Below are 21,366 nucleotides of genomic sequence, written 5' to 3'. Positions count from 1 at the left end.
GTATTCTCGTCTGTTAAGGAAGCTCCCTATCGCCTCTTCCTTAGCGATTTATTTTTGGCTATGGTTGGTTAATATCCTTGTGTGTGTTATTTATGCAGAATATAACCATGTGGGAAGGATGATTTTATTCAGCTGAGAGAGAGAGAGAGAGAGAGAGAGAGAGAGAGATTTACCCATTTTGTACTCTCTCCCTATCACAGGCCACAGGACTTCCCAACACAGGGTAAAGATGACGGTCCCTCCAGCTTCTACACCAACATCACCATCACTATCACCATCACCACCAGGGACCCCGTACAGCTCTGAACACCTGGGTTTTACCGCGGCTGCTGTGTTCATGATCGCCATTGTGGGAACATTCGGTAAGCATAGTGTTCAGTCCGATGGCGTAGTTTATTATATATATATATATATATATATATATATATATATATATATATATATATATATATATATATGAGAGCGGGGGTATAAGTTGAGGGTGAGGGCATCGAAATGGCAGGGTACAGGGCGACATAGAGGCGATTTGTTTGTAGCCATCCCTTACTAGCTTAAGGCGCCTGGTTGTAGATAGATAGATTTTTTCTCTGTTTATTATTTCGTTACTACCAAATGATTGTGATTTTTTTTTTTTTTTTTTTTACAGAAGATGACCAGAGGAACGAAAAATATATTAAATAAAGAAAAAATTCTATACACCATATTACAGATCGAAGATGTCTAGTAGTGAAAGGGTTGATGAAGGCTACATCTAACACCCTCAGTTCCAAATGTCTAAAATTGAATTCTGTAAAAAGCATCTGGAAAATCATCTGTCGGTGGCCATAATAAAATATAAAACACGTCATCAAGTGAACCAGTTAACTACAAGAAGGTCCAAATCAAGCTGAAGGCAGTATATCTTCCCAGTAAACATAGAACATAAAAATAAACACATACTATTAAATATATATATAATAATGGATCGTTGTCTATCCAAATGAGGGTTTATCCAGTTACTCCTCCTAGACACATGGACTGATTTGGATTAAACTTTGCAGGAACACTCCCTTGGGGCCCCAGATTTTGCATAAAGTTTGTGGTTTCAAAGTTACGAAAAAATACTTTATTTGCGAAATTAATATCGTTACTCCTCAATATTTTGTTTTCTGTAACGGAGCCAACGGAGCCAAAACCATTTTCAGAGAGCATTACCACTAATAGTTTATTCATACATATTTAGTTTATTTAGTTTATCATACATAGTTAGTTTATTCATACATATTTAGTTTATTTCAAAGTTCCGAAAAATAAACAAAAGGCGAAGGACCAAACGAGCCAAGGCGACCCTTTCACGAATCTGTGTAAAGAAGCTATCTATCTATTTATCTGTCAAACTATCGGTCAAGCAGTCAGTCTATCTGTCCATATATTTGTCTGTCTGTCTATCAGTCTATCTAACTATCTGTCTGTCCGTCTCTATAAAAAAAAAAAATAGATGCGTTAATCCCGTAAGAGGTGGGCCACAAACGAACAGCCTCCATGCCACCCTGTCCTTTACCATCTAATAATAATAATAATAATAATAATAATGCAATAATAATCAACTCCCGTGTACCTTCTTATCGTAAAAAAAAAAAAAATGTTGAAAATCTTTATAAACACTTCTCCAGAGTCCAGCCTCATGAAAAATCCTAATTCTTACAATCACGATTCTCTATATCAGTCAAAAAATCTCTATCAATTAAGCCTCGCCAGGAGTAATTTTCCTTGTAATTTTCAAGCTGTTTTTCACTCTGGCTTGATTTTGAAGTGTTTGGAACTTTTATTTGAAGCATTATAAGATGTTCTCAGCAACTTCTTCTTAATGATTTAGCCTCCATAATACACCTTTCTCTTTTACCTTATGTGAATATTTTTAGTACTGAAAACAAATGAGAAAATCAAAAGTTATAATCTGCAGAATAAATCGCTGTGGAAGAGGTGTTACGGATCCCGAAAGTCACTTAGATGATCCTAAAATAAATATTAAACAAAGGGTCATAGGGTTAACTCAAGGTCAAGATGTTTTGTAAATATGGCCTAGTTATGCAACCCTTGGGCAGGATGTGTTTTAAATGTAATGCGTCGTAGAGATGGAAGGCAGATGTAGAGGAAGATAGATAGATAGATAGACAGAAACATACATACATACATATATACATACTGTACATAAATAGATAAACAGATAGACAGACACATACATACATACATACATACATACATACATACACACATAGGTAGTTATAAAGGTTGATACATAGATAAATAGATTGATATATAGATAGACAAACAGACAGACAGATAGTAAGATAGACAGATAGATACAGGCAGACAGATAGACAGAGATAAATGAGTACATAGATAGATAGACAGACAGACATACAGAGAGACGGGGAGAAGGGAGGGAGGGAGGGACAGACGCGGGCACACACAAAAACAGTAACACAGACAAAGAAAGAGTTAGTAAGCCAGAGAGATAAGTTATGCTTCTAGGTAAGTCCCACTCGGATGTGCGTCAAAGATAAGAGTTACATGTAAGGTGCGACCCTCTTGAACTTCACAAACAATGGCTCATCTCACCAGGGGTGGAGGAGGGGTTGGAATGAAGCTAGCCTAACCTTTGTCACTAAAAAAAAATATATATATAAAAAATGAAAAAAAAATTACCCTTTACTTTCATATTACCTGCTATAGTTGGTTTACTTTCACTTGGCGAAACTGGATCATTTCTACATCTTGCGTGCTCTCTCTCTCTCTCTCTCTCTCTCTCTCTCTCTCTCTTTTGCCTATTACACTTGCATATTTTCTCGTTTGTTATTTATACTCAGTGTCGCTCCAACGTCAACAGATAGATAGATAGATAGACAGATAGACCGATGAATAAACAGACAGATAAACAGACAGACAGACTGACTGATGAACAGATACTGACAGATAGATAGACTGATGAATAGATAAACAGACAGATAAATAGATAGATAGATCCATACAGACAGAGGGGGAGGCAGGGAGGGACAGAGACGCAGACGACTCACAAACAACTGGGAGTGAGTTACAGGAGGCCGAGTGTGTCAATACTGGTACCACGAACCCCCTAATGCTTGTGACAGCTCTATTACTCCTTTCCAGCTAAAGACAGACGATTTCATTAAGCTGAAAGTGAGGCATAGGAGGCTGAGTGTAAGAGGTTGCCTGAGAGACGCAGAAAGGAAATCGCAGGACAGGAAATTAAGTTAGAGATTAGTTTAGAGATAATGTTAGAGATAATTTTTGCTTCTCACTAACAACCAAGGAGAATACGACCCAAGGTCTGTTTTTGTTTCCATGTTAAGCTAATTCCTTTTTTTTTTTTTCGTCTCAGTTTTTATGTTATTTCCACTATAAACAAGTGCCTTTCTTCGATTCACAATTTTTATCTCACCACTTTCACGATAAACAAATTCCTTTTTTCATCCCAGAAGCTATTTTTTTTTTTTCGGTTTTCATTTCCATGGCCTACGAGTCCTTCTCTTCGTTCCAGAGGTAAACTTAAAAATAGAAACTGCACCATTGTTTTTCATTTTTGAGTTGTGCCAATTTCTTTCAACGTCCTAGAAGCTTTTTTTTTTTTTTCCCCTCCATTTCCACTTTTTCCAAATTTCTCTCACCATTATATGATCCAATTTATTTTCATTTCCATCCATTGCCAGACGCCATGTATCCCAAACGGGGTGGTCAAGCGCTTAGAGTTAATTGTTTTACAGGGAGGGGCACTAATCCTCCACCAACCCCACTTGACACGTAGGGATGCCAACAGCATCTGGTGTTCCCAGGCGGTCACCCATCCAAGTACTAACCAGACCCAACGTTGCTTAACTTCGCTGATCGGACGGGAAGTGGTGTACTCAACGTGGCATGGCCGTTGGCACTTATTTCTCTCATCGTCCATTATTCTTTATCGATTTTCATTTCCTCCTTCTACACGTTCCTTTCTTCGTCTCTCACAGGCAACCTCCTCGCAGTCGTTGCCCTTCGTCTGAGCAAAAAGCTCCGCGAGAGTCCCTCCACCGCCTTCATGGTCAACCTTCTGGCCTGTCTGCTGCCCGTGTGTGCCATAGGACTCCCCATGTACGCTATAGGATGCATCAAACTTCAGTATCAGGTAAAATGAACTTCAGCATCGGGTAAAATGAACTTCAGCATCGGGTAAAATGAACTTCAGTATCGGGTAAAATGAACTTCAGTATCGGGTAAAATGAACTTCAGTATCGGGTAAAATGAACTTCAGTACTGGGTAAAATGAACTTCAGCAGCGGGTAAAATGAACTTCAGTATCGGGTAAAATGAACTTCAGTACTGGGTAAAATGAACTTCAGTATCGGGTAAAATGAACTTCAGTATCGGGGAAAATGAACTTCAGTATTGGGTAAAATGAACTTCAGTATCGGGTAAAATGAACTTCAATATCGGGTAAAATGAACTTCAGTATCAGGTAAAATGAACTTCAGTATCGGGTAAAATGAACTTCAGTATAAGGTAAAATGAACTTCAGTATCGGGTAAAATGAACTTCAGTATCGGGTAAAATGAACTCCAGTATCAGGTAAAATGAAGTTCAGTATCAGGTAAAATGAACTTCAGTATCGTGTAAAAATGAACTTCAGTATCGGGTTCAATCTCAGTATCGGGTAAAATGAACTTCAGTATCGGGTAAAATGAACTTCAGTATCGGGTAAAATGAACTTCAGTATCAGGTAAAATGAACTTCAGTATCGGGTAAAATGAACTTCAGTATCAGGTAAAAATGAACTTCAGCATTGGGTAAAATGAACTAATTGTCTGTTAAGAACTAGAGTAAAATAGAGAACCTTTCCCTTGGTTATGTATTATGCCAATTACACCTTCATCCATTAGGACCGATTAGGTATTAGGTTTTAAACCTGTATTCCTGACGATATTATTCCACCTGAGTGAATAAGTAAGTGAAAAAAATACACTAAGGGATGTATCAAGGCTTAGTATGATAAATTTTAGTGATCTTAAGGGTGAAGTATGAGTGAAGTTACTTAAATCTATACTTATACACTCTCAGGGCTACATCATGTATTCGGAAGGTGTGCGTGTGGCTGCCTTCACCATGGGGCTCATACTCAGCCAGGTCCACATCCACACCATCTGCGCCTTGGCCTTCAACAGGTACTTACAATTACTTAAAATCTATCCTAGCACCTATCATGACTCATCTCCACTCCTTTCAAGCGCCACTCCTTTAGGTATACTCATCTTCTTTACCTTTCAGCATTTTTTCATCTCACTTCTACTGTGCTTTTCGGTACCTTTTTTATCTTCTTTACTTCTCCGCATTTTTTTTTCTTCTCTCTTCTTCACCTTTCTGTATCGTTTTTATCTTCTTTCCTTTACCAAATCTTTACTGATCTCCTCCACGTGCACATTAACATCACCTTTCAATCTTTCTGCGACAGCCCTCAACATGTAACTAAGCTGTCCATTGTCACCTCGATAGCCAGTCATCTTCACTCCCTCCTTCTTCAGCGCTCCTCACTCCTCCATTTCATTTTCCCTTGTCTTTCTCAGCCTTCCCCTCTCCATCCACTCAATTCACGTCTAAATCTTCAACAGGTAGCACAAATTTCTCCAAGAACCTAGCACTGCCATTATTTCTTTTCTATCACTTTTGACCATCTGTTTGCTGGCCATGTGCTACAGAATTTGGACATCTGTAATATCTTTTCGATCATTTTTAACTCTTTTGTTTGCTATGTCGTCTTATTTTAGTAGGTTCTCGCTGCTTTAAGACAACTGTATTCATCTTAAGAAGGACCCCAAGACTGGATGGGGTTAATGAAGGCTAACTCTAATATCTCTAAATCGAAAAATGTGTTCTAAATACAAATGTCTGATGGTACAAAATGCAAAATAAAGGAGAGGTCACCTTACTGAAGGGGGTAATGATAGTAAAGACTGGCGGTGGCAGAGGACAAAATAAAGAAAAGGTGACTGTACTAAAAGACTCAACAAAGACTGTTATGTGACAAGAAAGAATATAATAAAGAAAGGGTAACCATACTGAAGGACTCAGTAAGGACTGTTAGGTGGCAAGAAGGAATATAATAAAGAGGTAACTGTACTGAAGGACTCAATAAGGACTGTTAGGTGGCAATGAAGTCCACAGTACAGACTAAATGACATTGCTGAAGGACTCAATAAAGACTGTCAGATGGCAACAAAACCCACAATAAAGAAGCTGTCACGGTACTGAAGGAAGGTTTTACTGATCACACAGACTGCTGGCGGTGGTGAGGCCAGCAGAGTACAAGAGGGTGATGCAGAGGCACTGGGTGAGGCTCTATCTACTGGTGCTGTGGCTCTATTCGATTCTACTCTGGCTCCCTCTAGCGCTCGGGGTAAGTCGATTGAGCTCTCCTATAATCGTGTAGCTAAGATCATCCGAATTCTACGTAGGTGAGAGTGAGTCGAACTGGTCTAAAGAGTGATGTGAAGAAAATATGTTACTGAAGTCCTGTCGTTGAAGATACTGTACATAAACACAGTGATCGTACCGTGTGTGTGTGTGTGTGTGTGTGTGTGTGTGTGTGTGTGTGTGTGTGTGTGTGTGCAAAACTCACTGACCAAAATCACAGCACCCTAAGTAATACAAACACGCTAAAATCTAACACATCGATGGAACTTACAAAAAAAAAAAGAACTCATAAACGGAACCACGTAAAACATCAATCAATCAATCAATCAATCAATCAATAAATAACAACTAAAGAATCCAAATATACCGTACGCAAAATAATTCCGTTTGAGAAAAATAACGCAATATTGTTAACCTCTTAAATCTTGTGACATCAATTTTATTTTTTTATTTTTGCTACACCTGGCGATTTTATTCACCTTACGATAGACATTTTCAAACAGAAGGAGATAGATACAAACCCTTATCAACCTCTTCACTACGAGAGGTAATTCCGAAGTCGATTACAAATATATTGTAAAGTACGTCACGAGATTCCGGATGCTATTAAAGAAATGCAAAAATCTCACACATAAAATAAGCACACAATAATTTTCTTGCTGTTAGAAAGATGTTACAAATGTCCCTCCCCTCTTTAAAAAGTGAAATAAAAGAAATAACGCTAAAAAGAAAGTAGAAAAAATCAGTGAAGGTCCCTCCTCAAACAAATGATTTTCTTGTTATAAAAAAAATGCGACAAATCCTTCTCTCAAAAAGAAAAATATACATATGCTACAGAGAAAGTAAAAAAAAAAAAAAACTTACGATCCATCATCAAATAAATATTTTTCTTGCAATAAAAAATGCTACAAATCCCCCCCTCAAAAAAAAAAAAAAATGCTACAAAGACAGTAACAAAAAAAATCTTACCATCATCAGCATCCAATCCTTTCTCGCCCTCTCAGGGGCGTAGGGTCCCAAGGCTAGTTTTCTCCGTCAAACATTTCAGCTCTATGTCCCAACCAGGCCTCGGACTTAAACCCTTATCGTTCATATTCGGTTGGAGCGCCGTAACCCACTAAATCACTTGGCGTCTGTATCTGAAAATAATAATAATAATAAAATCAAGAACACGTCATCGGATAGTAAATATTAACTATATATTAAAAACTACCCATATACTGAATACTATATCATGCAGAGTAGATAGGTAGATAGACAGAGAGATAGGTATATAGGTAGATCAGTAGAGATAAAGAGTTAATAGATAGACTGATAGATTTAATAAGCAAAGAAATACATACTCATATAGAAGAGGTTAAGAATAGGTGACAAATCCAATCGTCCCTCGTGGTAGCGTCCTAACTAACCCCTAACTACCGTGCTGCAGTTACTGGGTCGTCTGGAATTCGACGAGAGAGAGTTGTTGGTGTCAATGAGAGATGAGTCCAACAACAAGCTGAGAAAGGCAGTCCATCTCTTCTTCACCTTCATCTTACCCATCATCTTTACCAGCGTGTGTTATGCCGTAATGTACTGGAAGGTGAGGAACTAGCTATTTATCTATTTATCATTTTATCCATCTGTCTATCTACCAGCTTATCTATCTGTTTGTTTGTCTGCCTATCTGTTTATTTTCAGTTTCTTCTTCTTTACTGATCCTCCTCCTTATCATCATCAGTGTTGTCTTTGTATACTGCAAGGCGAATCTTTCTCTTCCCCCTCCCTCCCTCCCTCTCTCTCTCTCTCTCTCTCTCTCTCTCTCTCTCTCTCTCTCTCTCTCTCCTCAAAATTCCTCTCCCACCCACAGGTTCGCCTCTCCAAGCAAAGCCGAGAAGTCAGACGCAGACGTAAAAGCGTGACTGAGGAAGCGACGTTGAAACAGTGGGACGAGCAGGTGACGAGGGCCATCTTCATCATCTTCGCCGTCCTGGTGTCATGCAGCGTGCCTCACATGGTCATACACATCATGCACCTGAGCGAGCAGTACCCCTTCACCTGGCTTTTCTTACACGTCATTTTCTGGCTGCAGTTCTGCCTGGATCCCATCATCTACCTAACTACGAGTCAGCAGTACAGGGCAGCCGTGAAAGAATTGCTGACGCGGTTTTTGACTTCGTACTGTGCACTTCGGGACTCCACTTCTGACTCCTCGTTCATACCTATACACACACCTGCCCCGACACCACTCAGCCCACGCAAAGGTCCCAAGCCGACAGTACACTTCAATACCGAGGACGATGATAACTCACTGAAGGTGTGATAAAGGGAAGATGAATTAAGTTTATTACCCTAAAAAAAAAAAAAAAGTGTAGAAAACGAGTCGATTCAGGTTTCAGAGTCTGATATGGATGGAGATAGAGGACCCCAGTGAATAGAAATAAGCCTGAAATGGACATAATGTGACCTGAATTGGTTACACAGAAACATGTAATAAGTGGGCACAAGAAAAAATGGGCAGAGGTCTGAGAAAAGCAAACAACTTCGAGACATAAATTGAAGGAGTTATTGCCTGAAATCAGTAAAGGAGTTAATGAAGCCTTTATTTAGCCTCACAAGACCGACAACTCTAAAATCAACAAAATCACCCGGGGACAGGGAAATAAATCTAATAATTATTTCATAGGATTCAAGACGCTAAAATACCATGGGAAGGACGTACAGCCATGAATCACCAACACTATTCTCAGGCTGTGGCAATGGAAAGTGTTGCATTAGCTTTTTTTTTTTTTTTCTGGGGGGGGGTGTCTGATAGCAATAAGAGGTACACACGAACGAGTAAGAGAAAGAGGGATACTCTGTGCCATAAGGGGAGAAATAGGGAATGTATGAGATAAAATTGGCAGAAGACTTTTAGTGAACTTTTGGCCAGGGATGTGCAGAAGGGGGTGGGGGGATAAAGGCCAACCCCTTCAAAACCCAATAACGTATTTTATTATTTACTCTCGTGATCTCCAACCAATGTATTCTCGTCAGTAAAGCTCCCTCGCACCCCTTCTAGAAACATCAGCTTAGAAACACAGACGTACAGGATTTATTTATTTATTTATTTATTTATTTTTTACCAGAAATGTTGATGGAAACTGGACTTCCTTTAATGCAACTTAATTCCTGACAATATCAATAAAAGCTCAATCATCTTCCTTGCTCAATGCGGTTGGTACAAATTGGAGGGAGTTCATCAGTGTATTGTATTTACTGTGTGTGTGTGTGTGTGTGTGTGTGTGTGTGTGGTGTTCATTAGTGTATTATATTTTGTGTGTGTGTGAGTGTGTGTGTGTGTGTGTGGTGTTCATTAGTGTATTATATCTTGTGTGTGTGTGTGTGTGTGTGTGTGTGTGTGTGTGTGTGTGTGTGTGTGTGTGTGTGTGTGTGTGTGTGTGTGTGTAAATATCAGACGCTTGACAAATACAAACCTATATGCTCAAAACATGACCTTTGTATCATAATTCCCATGATCTGATAATGTACTGTATAATAATAATAATAATAATAATAATAATAATAATAATAATAATAACACCTCGTATCAGTTCTACCACAGCATATTTTTATCGATTTAACTACTTGACTTGGTTGCCTGTGTTTCTATCCATCCTTTCTTTCTTTTTCTTTTCATAATCTAACTCTACTTACATTTTAATTTTTTTTATCATTTTTTACCTCCATATACATAGATTCTGCATTAATATATATAACTTCTGTATCAATATCTAGATCCCAGTTTTATGACTCACTATAAGACCCAAGCACTATTGGAAAGGTAACGGTAAAGGTAAGGGCAAGTAAGTCTCTGAGGAAGCTTATACAGAACCACGGTGCTCATCTGCATCTTAGACCTTCGAGCCTGGTAAATACAAAGAAAAATAACTACTGCTGACACAGTAGGGTAATAGACAAAATGGTGCACTCATCTGACACCGGATAAGAGTTAAAACTAGTGTTTAAGTGGAGTAAGTGAGTGAACGAAATCCAAGTGCCAGTTAGCAAAGATTATATGGCACTGTGATGATTTGAAGGTATAGTAAGGAGAAGGGAGGACACCGCAGAGGATAATCAGAAAGAAAAGGGGGGATTTTAGATTAAACGAAGTAAATGGAATACCATTCAGAAGTCGTTAAACTATTCATGTCATGAAACCAAATGTCTAACCTGATAGGAGTAGAAGGAAAATAAAGGTAAGAAGAAACGCGGAAATATCAAGAAGAGCTGTCGGGCAGGAAAAAAAGAGGAGGACAGTGTAGAGAGATGACAAAAAAGCCCCTGTTAGTCGCCTCTTACGACAAGCAGAGATACTGGAGAAGTATTACTTTTTTTTCTCCCCTCTCCAGAGGCTATGCTTAAGTGGAGTTATGGGCAAAAGAGACTGGGAGAGAGTGAGAGTATTCCCCCTTCCTAAACATCGGTACGAGAGCTGGATAAATTACACACCTTAGAAAACAGCAAACTTCAGACTTCAGTGTCACCTACACGTGATTACTATAGCCACTCCTACCAACTTCTTAACTGCAATGATAGAAAACTATGATTTCAGGGAGTAACATTTATAGATTACGATGGCTGGGATTTTCAGGAGTCCTTTTCACATCCTCTCCCCTAGCTCAGCCCCTCCCCTCCCGTACCACATCCTCTCCCCTACCTCATTCCCTACCCTAGCTGCCCGCTGCAACTCCATAATTTTTTCATTGACTACCTATTCCCCTGCGTGTTGGAGGCGGTGTCACATACATCAAGTTCGTGGCTGCGCAAAGCACCTTATGCAGTAAGTATCTTGAAAGCTACTACATCCCTGGTTTAGTTGTATATATCCCTTAATAGATGTTTATTAATGTATGATTTCCTATGAGAGAGAGAGAGAGAGAGAGAGAGAGGTTTATTTCTGAACACAAACTGCCACTATCAAAAAATGTGGAATATGATACTAGTCACGAAGAAGCGCCGTGGAATGGATGCAGACCCAGAGTGTTGTGTTGTTCAGCCACTCATCTAAGTGAAATAAGCTGCAAAAGAACGAAAATCTGGGCCAAGTGAAACGACTATAGAATTATCCCTGGCATGAGAGGGTTAAGAGTACAAGTATTAACACTTATGCTCCTATGACCCCCTCCCACCCTCCGTCTCAGCTGCATAAAATCGTCAGTCGTTAGCTGGAATAAAGAACACTAGAGTAGACATGATACTTTATTCTCACTTGTGGAACGAAATAAATAAAGGAAGGTGCAGAGATGGTGACTTTTTTCACACTTCCTGCCTCCAGACGATTTTATTTGACACAGGATTTATTTCTTAGCAGTGGAAGGGTTAATAAAGGCTGCATTAGGGAGGCTGCCGGAGATCAAGCAGCGTGGAAAGCCGACGCATCTAACCCCTCCAGTTCGAAAATATCAAAAGAGCTAAATAAAATCGTCTAAAGGTATCAATAATAAAATGCAAAAAAATTTTCATTGGATGAAAAGGGCTAATTTCTTCACTTCGATTTTTTTTTTTCTTGACACTTTAGGAGAGATTTTTCGAATTGGGGGGAAAATTAAATCCTTCACCAAACCCCTGCGTACGAAAGGCGTCTCCTAGATTATGAAAAACCGTCTGGGATTAGCAAGAACAAGGTAAAAAATAATGAAATAAAAGTTCGATTTTCAAAGGATTTTCAGCAAGGTGGAGGTCGGCCATAGCAAGGATTAGTGGTGGTGGTGGTGGCGAGGGGGGTTGTGGTGGTAATCGTAGCCGTAGTAGTCGTCACTGTGGTGACCGATGATGGGGTAGTTTGGAGAGGGGTAGTCCTGGTGGCTGTGGACGTGGTGGCTGTGTAGGGGTGTGATGGTGCCTTGCAGAAAGGAGCCAAGTGGATCTGTAAACCATTCGTAGCCCCATTAACACTCTCACGTTCCTAACTCACTCTCAGTTGAATAATACCCTCAGCTTAATATTAGCCTCATTCTTAATATAGGCTCAGTTTAACAATAACCTCAGCTTAATAATGGCCTCAGCTTAACAATATCCCCAGCTTACTAATTTCCTCAGCTCACTAATATCCTCAGATGTTACTAGAATGGGATACTAGTGTTTTCCCGACCATGAGAATAAGCAAAGAAACTGTGAAAGCTCTTTACAATACACTACATTCACTGTGACTGAGAATTAAATGTGGGTATGAAAGAGACTGTGGGAGCTAATCCTCACCAAGAATGTCTCAGTGTGGGAAAGGACATCATACTCACTCAAGGGTATGGAGGGAAGGGGGAGTAGATTCGTAGGGAGGGCAGACCTTCCATTCCTCCTCCTCCCCAGACCACCTGGCACCTTCTCTTGGCTTTCTTCAGGTGTGGAGATGATTTGAGGGGCATCGTGAGGTGAGGAGATGATTTGAGGAGCATCTTGAGATATGGAGATGATTTGAGGAGCATCTTGAGGTGCGGAGATGATTTCGGGAGCATCCCCAGGTTTGGAGATGATTTGAGGAGCATCTTCAGGAATGGAGATGATTTGAGGCGCATCTTGAAGTGCAGAGAGGATTTCGGGAGCATCTTGAGGGTCGGAGACGATTTCGGGAGCATCTTGTGGTGCGAAAATGATTTGAGGAGCATCTTGAGGTGTAGAAATGATTTCGAGAGCATCTTGAGGTGTGGAGATCATTTGAAGAATATCTTGACGTGTGGAGATTATTTGAGGGGCATCTTGAGGTGTGGAGACGATTTGCGGAGCATCTGGGGGTGTGGAGACGATTTGAGAAGCATCTTGAGGTGTCGATATGATCTGAGGAGCATCCTGGGGTGTGGGGATGATCTGAGGAACATCTTGACGTATGTACATTATTTGAGGATCATCCTGAGATGCAGAGATGATTTCGTGAGCATCTTGAGGTGATGAAATGATTTGAGGGGCATCTTGGGGTGTGGAACTGATCAGAGAAACTCCACCTGCTGTGGCTGAGGGAGGTTTTCCAGGCCTGGTACTGATCAACGGGCCATTAGGTGGGGAACTGATCAAGTTATATTCTCCAAACAGGATACTGATTGACGGAGATTCAGATGTGGATTTGGTCAGGGGAACTTCTTCAGGTGTGGACCTAAGTAAAGGAGCATCTTCAGGTGTGAAATCGATCAGGAGAGCTTCTTCAGGTAAGGAACTACTCAAAGGAGCCTCTTCAGGTGTGGAACTGATCAGGGGAATATCTTCAGATGCGGAGTTCGAATCATGGACTTCAGAAACGGCTCCAGGTGTGTGGATGACTTCAGGAACGACTTCAGGATTGTGGAAGACCGGAGGAACCCCTGTGGGTGTGCTTTCAGGTGTGTCGAGGACTTCAGGAATGACTTCGGATATATATTCAGGTATGTAGAAAGCTGCAGGAATTTCAGGTGAATATTCAGGTGCTTGGAAAACCCCTGGGACGACTTCAGGTGAGTAGAAGACTTCAGGAGCGACTACAGATGGATATTTAAGTCTAGGGTATTTTGGTCTGTAAAGGACTTGATGTACAATTCCAGTTGTGTGGAAGGCTTCAGGAACGTCGTCAGCTGTGTAGATGACTTCAGGAAGGACTTCGGTAATGATTTCAGGTGTGGAACTCAACTGGTGAAGGACTCCTTGTGAGGAAATGATGTACTGGAGGAAAGGAGCCTGATCCTGAAGTTCATCGTCAGCAAGGATGGCCACTTCAGGTTGACTGTCTACCCGGGGAGCGGCAGCACGTAAATCTCCAGTTTCAGGAAGATTAGTTTCAAGTAGAGTTTCGACTTCAGGTAGATCTTCAGCTCCAGGCGGGACCACATCTTCAACTTCAGGTAGATCTTCAGCTCCAGGCGGGACCACATCTTGAACTTCAGCTAGATCTTCAGCTCCAGGCGGGACCACATCTTGAACTTCAGGTAGATCTTCAGCTCCAGGCGGGACCACATCTTGAACTTCAGGTAGATCTTCAGCTCCAGGCAGGACCACATCTTGAACTTCAGGTAGATCTTCAGCTCCAGGCGGGACCACATCTTGAACTTCGGGTAGATCTTCAGCTCCAGGCGGGACCACATCTTGAACTTCAGGCAGATCTTCAGCTCCAGGCGGGACTAAATCTTGAACTTCAGGTAGATCTTCAGCTCCAGGCGGGACCACATCTTGAACTTCAGGTAGATCTTCAGCTCCAGGCGGGATCACATCTTGAACTTCAGGTAGATCTTCAGCTCCAGGCGGGACCACATCTTGAACTTCAGGTAGATCTTCAAGCAAATCACCTTCCTTTCGAAGTTCTTGGGGACTGTCGTTCTTTTCCTGCTGAGGTTCTGAAGAGTTGTTGTTCTTTACCTGGTGAAGTTCTGAAGGATTATTGTTCTTTTCCTGCTGAAGTTCCGAGAGATTGTTTCTCTTCTCCTGCTGAAGTTCTGAGGGACTGTTGTTCTTTTCCTGGTGAAGTTCTGAGGGATTGTTGTTCTTTTCCTGGTGAAGTTCTGAGGGATTGTTGTTTTTTTCCCGAAGTTGTGAGGAACTGTTATTATTTTCCTGGTGATATTCTGGGGGATTGTTCAACTCTTCCTTCATCCCCTCGCTATAATCACTCTCACCGGTGCCTGAGTTTGCCGCATCGTGGGAGTCACTGGGGAAGTTTGGGACTGTCTTGTGCACCGTCTTGCCAAGTGATGTTCGTGAAGTGGGTGGAGGTGCAGGAGAAACCAAGGGCACGGCCACCAGCACCGCCAGGAGGGCTAGGGGCGCCATCCAGAGAGTTCCTACCCTGATCATGGCTGAAGGTGGAGTGAGGGGACCGACTGCTCCTCCTCTTTTTATATATGATCATCTGTGCCTTATCTTGCGCTAGGGTCGAGTGGGACGATTTTAGATAGAGAGGTGGGCGGTTCTCCACAAGGATGCGTGTTCGATTCCAGGCTTGGGTAGGGAACGGTTTGATCGTTTAAATTTTGTTAAGACAGACACTGATTTTTCCACATGATCCACCGAAATGTCATTAAAAAAGAAAAACAAAACACACACACACACACACACGTCTGTTGACACCATTACACCAGTCTTGAATGAGGCACCCCTAGCTTGTGTTCAATATGGACGGAGGATATAAACCCCGAAGTGATGACATATGAAGGTATGTGCAAGAAAGAGGACTGCTGAACCTTGAGGAATTAATTGTAAAGTAAATACCCAGTCGAACACAAAATAATAATTGTGGGTCCAGATAAAATTTTCAGTAATTGTTCAAACGTGTGAAGCGAAGGGAAATATCACACTGCAGCCGATATTTGGTGTGGGAAATTGTAGCCCCACAAGCCTTGTAAATAATTCCGTACCTGAGATCCAGACTTTGTTATTTTCCCAACTACTAAATAATCCCTGGCGAGTTAAATCATTTTGAAATTATTGTGAGTGTTGCCTTTCAGTGGTACCAGGCTTTTCCCCCAAATCTGTCAAAATAGCCCCCCCCAAAAAAAAATAAATAAATAAATAAATAAAGAAATAAATAAATAAATGAAATACAAAATTACAACTTTCCCCGCTCAGACACATTAATCAAATGTGATGTAGATGCCCTTTTTTTTTTTTTTCTAGTACTACCTGGTGTCTACTTAATGTTGAGAGTACTAATAAACAGCCACTTAGAACGTACCTTCGGCTGAACAATATCTTCCGGCGTTAACTGAAAAAGAGTACTGTACCATGGGTGTCGCTACCATGAATTAACAAAACGATACTATGACTAACATTTAACTATCAAGTTCAAGAAGGAGGATATATAATAAAGGTTACAGGAAAGTTCTTAACCTTTTCCATGTGGTTGGTACGTATGGGCATTGGAGCATTTCAGTCAAGCTACTAACATCAATAGATATTGTTAAAAAAAAAAAAAAAAGTCAACATATAAAAACGGAACATTCAAAGTTCGACCCGCGCGCGCGCGCGCGCGCGCGCGTGCGTGTGTGTGTGTGTGTGTGTGTGTGTGTGTGTGTGTGTGTGTGTGTGTGTGTGTGTTTAGATGGACCTTATCAACCCTCTCAGTGCGAGAGGTCCCTCCTAAGATGAATAAAATCTAGAGGTAGCAAAAATAAAGTAGGAAATACGTGGTCAAGCATACGGCCGTTACACACACACACACACACACACACACACACACACACACACACACACATACAATAAAATAAGACTGCGAGGGAAGGACTCACAACTATAAATAGAGTGATACGGGATCGCATTCCTCATCAGCCAAGGAGAATGACAGAGTCAGATTCCAAATTCCGCTCACCTCTCCCCACTCTCCTGGATCACCGGATTTATAAATGTTTAAATGTGACGTAAAGGATTCAATCGCTTTATCACCATTTATCTATGGGGGGAAAATGCATCTTTATCCACTAGTTTCCTTCAAAGGTCTATGGAACTATACTTTCCTTTTTTTTATGCAAGGAAGAAGCAAACAAAACCCAGAAGCTAACAGGATTGTTCCCTCCAAGAAAAAATAAAAACAAAACAGAGAGTCAAAGTCTTCCTTAATTTGGCCTAAAATTACCATCTCTCCCTCTTGACTGCTGAGTTGTATCAAGAGATTTGAACTAGAATGAAATGCTAGTCATGAAGAAGTGAAATAAGTTGCGAAAACGACGAAAATCTAGGCCAAGTTACGGTAAAGGGAAGATAAAAATGAGAAAAAGGCAGGGAATGGTAACAGACTTTAGTGTTTGACTGTACTTATTCTTCGCCTGTTTATTTTCTCCTGTATATATGCTATTTATCCAATTTATTTCGTTACTGAGATGATAAATAGGATAAAGGAAAATAATGACGCGTACTCTTCATGATTAATCGCTAAGGAAGAGGAGCTAATCTCAATGGGCTATAAATAAATAAGGGTGAAAGCCAGGCCCATCAGTCATCTAGGTGTCTCTGTCTCTCACAGAATCTCTCTCCAGCAAAACACCCATATCTTAACCCCTTCAGTACGAGGGCAATTTACTTTCTTATTCCAGCCTTCACAAACCAGTTTCATTGATTTATTTGCTCAAGTTCCTCCTCACTACTTAACCACCAAGAAAACGGAAAACAGGGGTTGCATTCCACCCTTTTTCTAATTTTATCTTCCTCAGTTTTTTTTTTTTTTCTTTCTTTCTTTCACCTGACGATTTTTCTAGCTTAGGGGAGATCTTTCGAAGCGGAGGGGCTAGATATGTCCTTCCATTAGTACGAGGTCTTTCCTAAGCTGAATAAAATCGTCTGAAAGTGGGAGTAAAGGATTTAACTTGGTATTAAAATGGCGTCTCCATCCTGAATGTTAAGCTGTTCCAAGAGACTTACCCAGGAACCTAGCGCTAGTGGGTGACGAGGGCCATCTTCATCATCTTCGTCGTCCTTGTGTCATGCAGCGTGCCTCACATGGTCATACACATCATGCACCTGAGCGAGCAGTACCCCTTCACCTGGCTTTTCCTACACGTCATTTTCTGGCTGCAGTTCTGTCTCGATCCCATCATCTACCTAACTACGAGTCAGCAGTACAGGGCAGCCGTGAAAAAATTGCTGACGCGGTTTTTGACTTCGTACTGCGCACTTCGGGACTCCACTTCTGACTCCTCTTTCATACCTGTACACACACCTGCCCCGACACCTCTCAGCTCCCGCAAAGGTCCCAAGCCGACAGTACACTTCAATACCGAGGACGATGATAACTCACTGAAGGTGTGATAATGGGAAGATGAATTAAGTTTACCCCCCCCCCCAAAAAAAAAAAAAGGTGTAGAAAACGAGTCGATTCAGGTTTCAGAGTCTGATATGGATGGAGATAGAGGGCCCCAGTGAATAGCCATAAGCCTGAAATGGACATAATGTGACCTGAATTGGTTACACAGAAACATGTAATAAGTGGGCACAAGAAAAAATGGGCAGAGGTCTGAGAAAAGCAAACAACTTCGAGACATAAATAGAAAGAGTTATTGCCTGAAATCAGTAAAGGAGTTAATGAAGCCTTTATTTAGCCTCACAAGACCGACAACTCTAAAATCAACAAAATCACCCGGGGACAGGGAAATAAATCTAATAATTATTTCATAGGATTCAAGACGCTAAAATACCATTGGAAGGACGTACAGCCATGAATCACCAACACTATTCTCAGGCTGTGGCAATGGAAAGTGTTGCATTAGCTTTTTTTCCTTTTTTTTTTTTTTTTTTTGGGGGGGGCGGGGGTTGTCTGATAGCAATAAGAGGTACACACGAACGAGTAAGAGAAAGAGGGATACTCTGTGCCATAAGGGGAGAAACAGGGAATGGATGAGATAAAATTGGCAGAAGACTTTTAGTGAACTTTTGGCCAGGGATGTGCAGAAGGGATAAGAGGCCAACCCCCTCAACCCAATGAAGTATTTTATTATTTATTCTCGTTATCTCCAACCAATGTATTCTCGTCGGCAAAGCTCCTTCGCACCCCTTCAAAGAACATCAGCTTGGAAACACAGACGTACAGGATTTATTTATTTATGTATTTATTACCAGAAATGTTGATGGAAACTGGACTTCCTTTAATGCAACTTAATTCTTGACAGTATCAGATGAAACTCAGTCATCTTCCTTGCTCAATGCGGTTGGTACAAATTGGAGGGAGAGAGTTTATCAGTGTACTGTATTTACTGTGTGTGTGTGTGTGTGTGTGTGTGTGTGTGTGTGTGTGTGTGTGTGTGTGTGTGTGTGTGTGTGGAGTACATTAGTGTATTATATTTTGTGTGTGTGTGTGTGTGTGTGTGTGTGTAAATATCAGACGCTTGACAAATATAAACCCATATGCTCAAAACATGACCTTTGTATCATAATTCCCATGATCTGATAATGTACTGTATAATAATAATAATAATAATAATAATAATAATAATAATAATAATAACACCTCGTATCAGTTCTACCACAGCATATTTTTATCAATTTAACTACTTGACTTGGTTGCCTGTGTTTCTATCCATCCTTTCTTTCTTTTTCTTTTCATAATCTAACTCTACTTACATTTTAATTTTTTTTATCATTTTTTACCTCCATATACATAGATTCTGCATTAATATATATAACTTCTGTATCAATATCTAGATCCCAGTTTTATGACTCACTATAAGACCCAAGCACTATTGGAAAGGTAACGGTAAGGGTAAGGGCAAGTAAGTCTCAGAGGGAGCTTATACAGAACCACGGTGCTCATCTGCATCTTAGACCTTCGAGCCTGGTAAATACAAAGAAAAATAACTACTGCTGACACAGTAGGGTAATAGACAAAATGGTGCACTCATCTGACACCAGATGAGAGTTAAAACTAGTGTTTAAGTGGAGTAAGTGAGTGAACGAAATCCAAGTGCCAGGTAGCAAAGATTATATGGCACTGTGATGATTTGAAGGTATAGTAAGGAGAAGGGAGGACACCGCAGAGGATAATCAGAAAAAAAAGGGGGGATTTTAGATTAGGTGAAGTACATAGAACACCATTCAGAAGTCGTTAAACTATTTATGTCATGAAACCAAATGTCTAACCTGATAGGAGTAGAAGGAAAATAAAGGTAAGAAGAAACGCGGAAATATCAAGAAGAGCTGTCGGGCAGAAGAAAAGAAGAGGACAGTGTAGAGAGATGACAAAAAAGCCCCTGTTAGTCGCCTCTTAACGACAAGCAGGGATACTGGGGAAGTATTACGTTTTTTTCCTCTCCTCTCCAGGGGCTATGCTTACGTGGAGTCATAGGCATAAGAGACTGGGAGAGAGTGAGAGTATTCCCCCTTCCTAAACATCGGTACGAGAGCTGGATAAATTACACACCTTAGAAAACAGCAAACTTCAGACTTCAGTGTCACCTACACATGATTACTATAGCCACTCCTACCAACTTCTTGACTGCAATGATAGAAAACTATGATTTCAGGGAGTAACATTTATAGATTACGATGGCTGGGATTTTCAGGAGTCCTTTTCTCATCCTCTCCCCTAGCACAGCCCCTCCCCTAGCACCTGCCCTCCCGTTCCACATCCCCTCCCCTACCTCATTCCCTACCCTAGCTGCCCGCTGCAACTCCATAATTTTTTCATTGACTACCTATTCCCCTGCGTGTTGGAGGCGGTGTCACATACATCAAGTTCGTGGCTGCGCAAAGCACCTTATGCAGTAAGTATCCTGAAAGCTACTACATCCCTGGTTTAGTTGTATAGCCTATATCCCTTAATAGCTGTTTATTAATGTGTGATTTCCTATGAGAGAGAGAGAGAGAGAGAGAGAGAGAGAGAGAGATTTATTTCTGAACACAAATTGCCACTATCAAAAAAGGTGGAATATGATACTAGTCACGAAGAAGCGCCGTGGAATGGATGCAGACCCAGAGTGTTGTGTTGTTCAGCCACTCATCTAAGTGATATAAGCTGCAAAAGAACGAAAATCTGGGCCAAGTGAAACGACTATAGAATTGTCCCTGGCATGAGAGGGTTAAGACTACAAGTATTAACACTTATGCTCCTATGACCCCCTCCCACCCTCCGTCTCAGCAGCATAAAATCATCAGTCTTTAGCTGGAATAAAGAACACTAGAGTAGACATGATACTTTATTCTCTCGTGGAACGAAATAAATAAAGGAAGGTGCAGAGATGGTGGTGACTTTTTTCACACTTGCTGCCTCCAGACGATTTTATTTGACCCAAGAATTATCTCTACCAGTGGAGGGGTTAATAAAGGCTGCACTAGGGAGGCTGCCGGAGATCAAGCAGTGTGGAAAGCCGACGCATCTAACCCCTCCAGTTCGAAAATATCAAAAGAGCTACATAAAATCGTCCGAAGGTATCAATAATAAAATGCAAAAAAATCTTCACTGGATAAAAAGGGCTAATTTCTTCACTTCGACGATTTTTTTTTTTTTCCTTGATAGTTTTAGAGGGTTTC

At 40.8% G+C, this 21,366-nt stretch overlaps 1 protein-coding gene and 1 non-coding gene across 2 annotated transcripts; one reads left to right on the top strand and one right to left on the bottom strand.

Annotated features, from left to right (window-relative positions):
• The first annotated feature begins 229 nt into the window (after positions 1-229).
• LOC145413270 (G-protein coupled receptor moody-like) lies at positions 230-8,944 on the top strand. The gene is made up of 6 exons (XM_080282999.1): positions 230-362; positions 4,008-4,162; positions 5,092-5,195; positions 6,304-6,424; positions 7,871-8,023; positions 8,291-8,944. The coding sequence occupies exons 1-6, from the start codon at positions 230-232 to the stop codon at positions 8,741-8,743; spliced, it is 1,119 nt and encodes a 372-aa protein (XP_080139125.1). The 3' UTR covers positions 8,744-8,944.
• On the bottom strand, positions 3,809-3,927 carry LOC145413306 (5S ribosomal RNA). Its single transcript, XR_013899705.1, has one exon. It is a non-coding gene; the product is annotated as a 5S ribosomal RNA (ribosomal RNA).
• Positions 8,945-21,366: the final 12,422 nt, after the last annotated feature.

The sequence above is a fragment of the Coenobita brevimanus genome, chromosome 95 (genome assembly GCF_032717465.1).
Source record: "Coenobita brevimanus isolate Jiangsu-jjx chromosome 95, ASM3271746v2, whole genome shotgun sequence".
In the NCBI taxonomy this organism is placed as follows: Eukaryota; Metazoa; Arthropoda; class Malacostraca; order Decapoda; family Coenobitidae; genus Coenobita; species Coenobita brevimanus.
The sequence above is the reverse complement of the archived record's forward strand: the minus strand, read 5'-3'. Positions and strand labels throughout refer to the sequence as shown.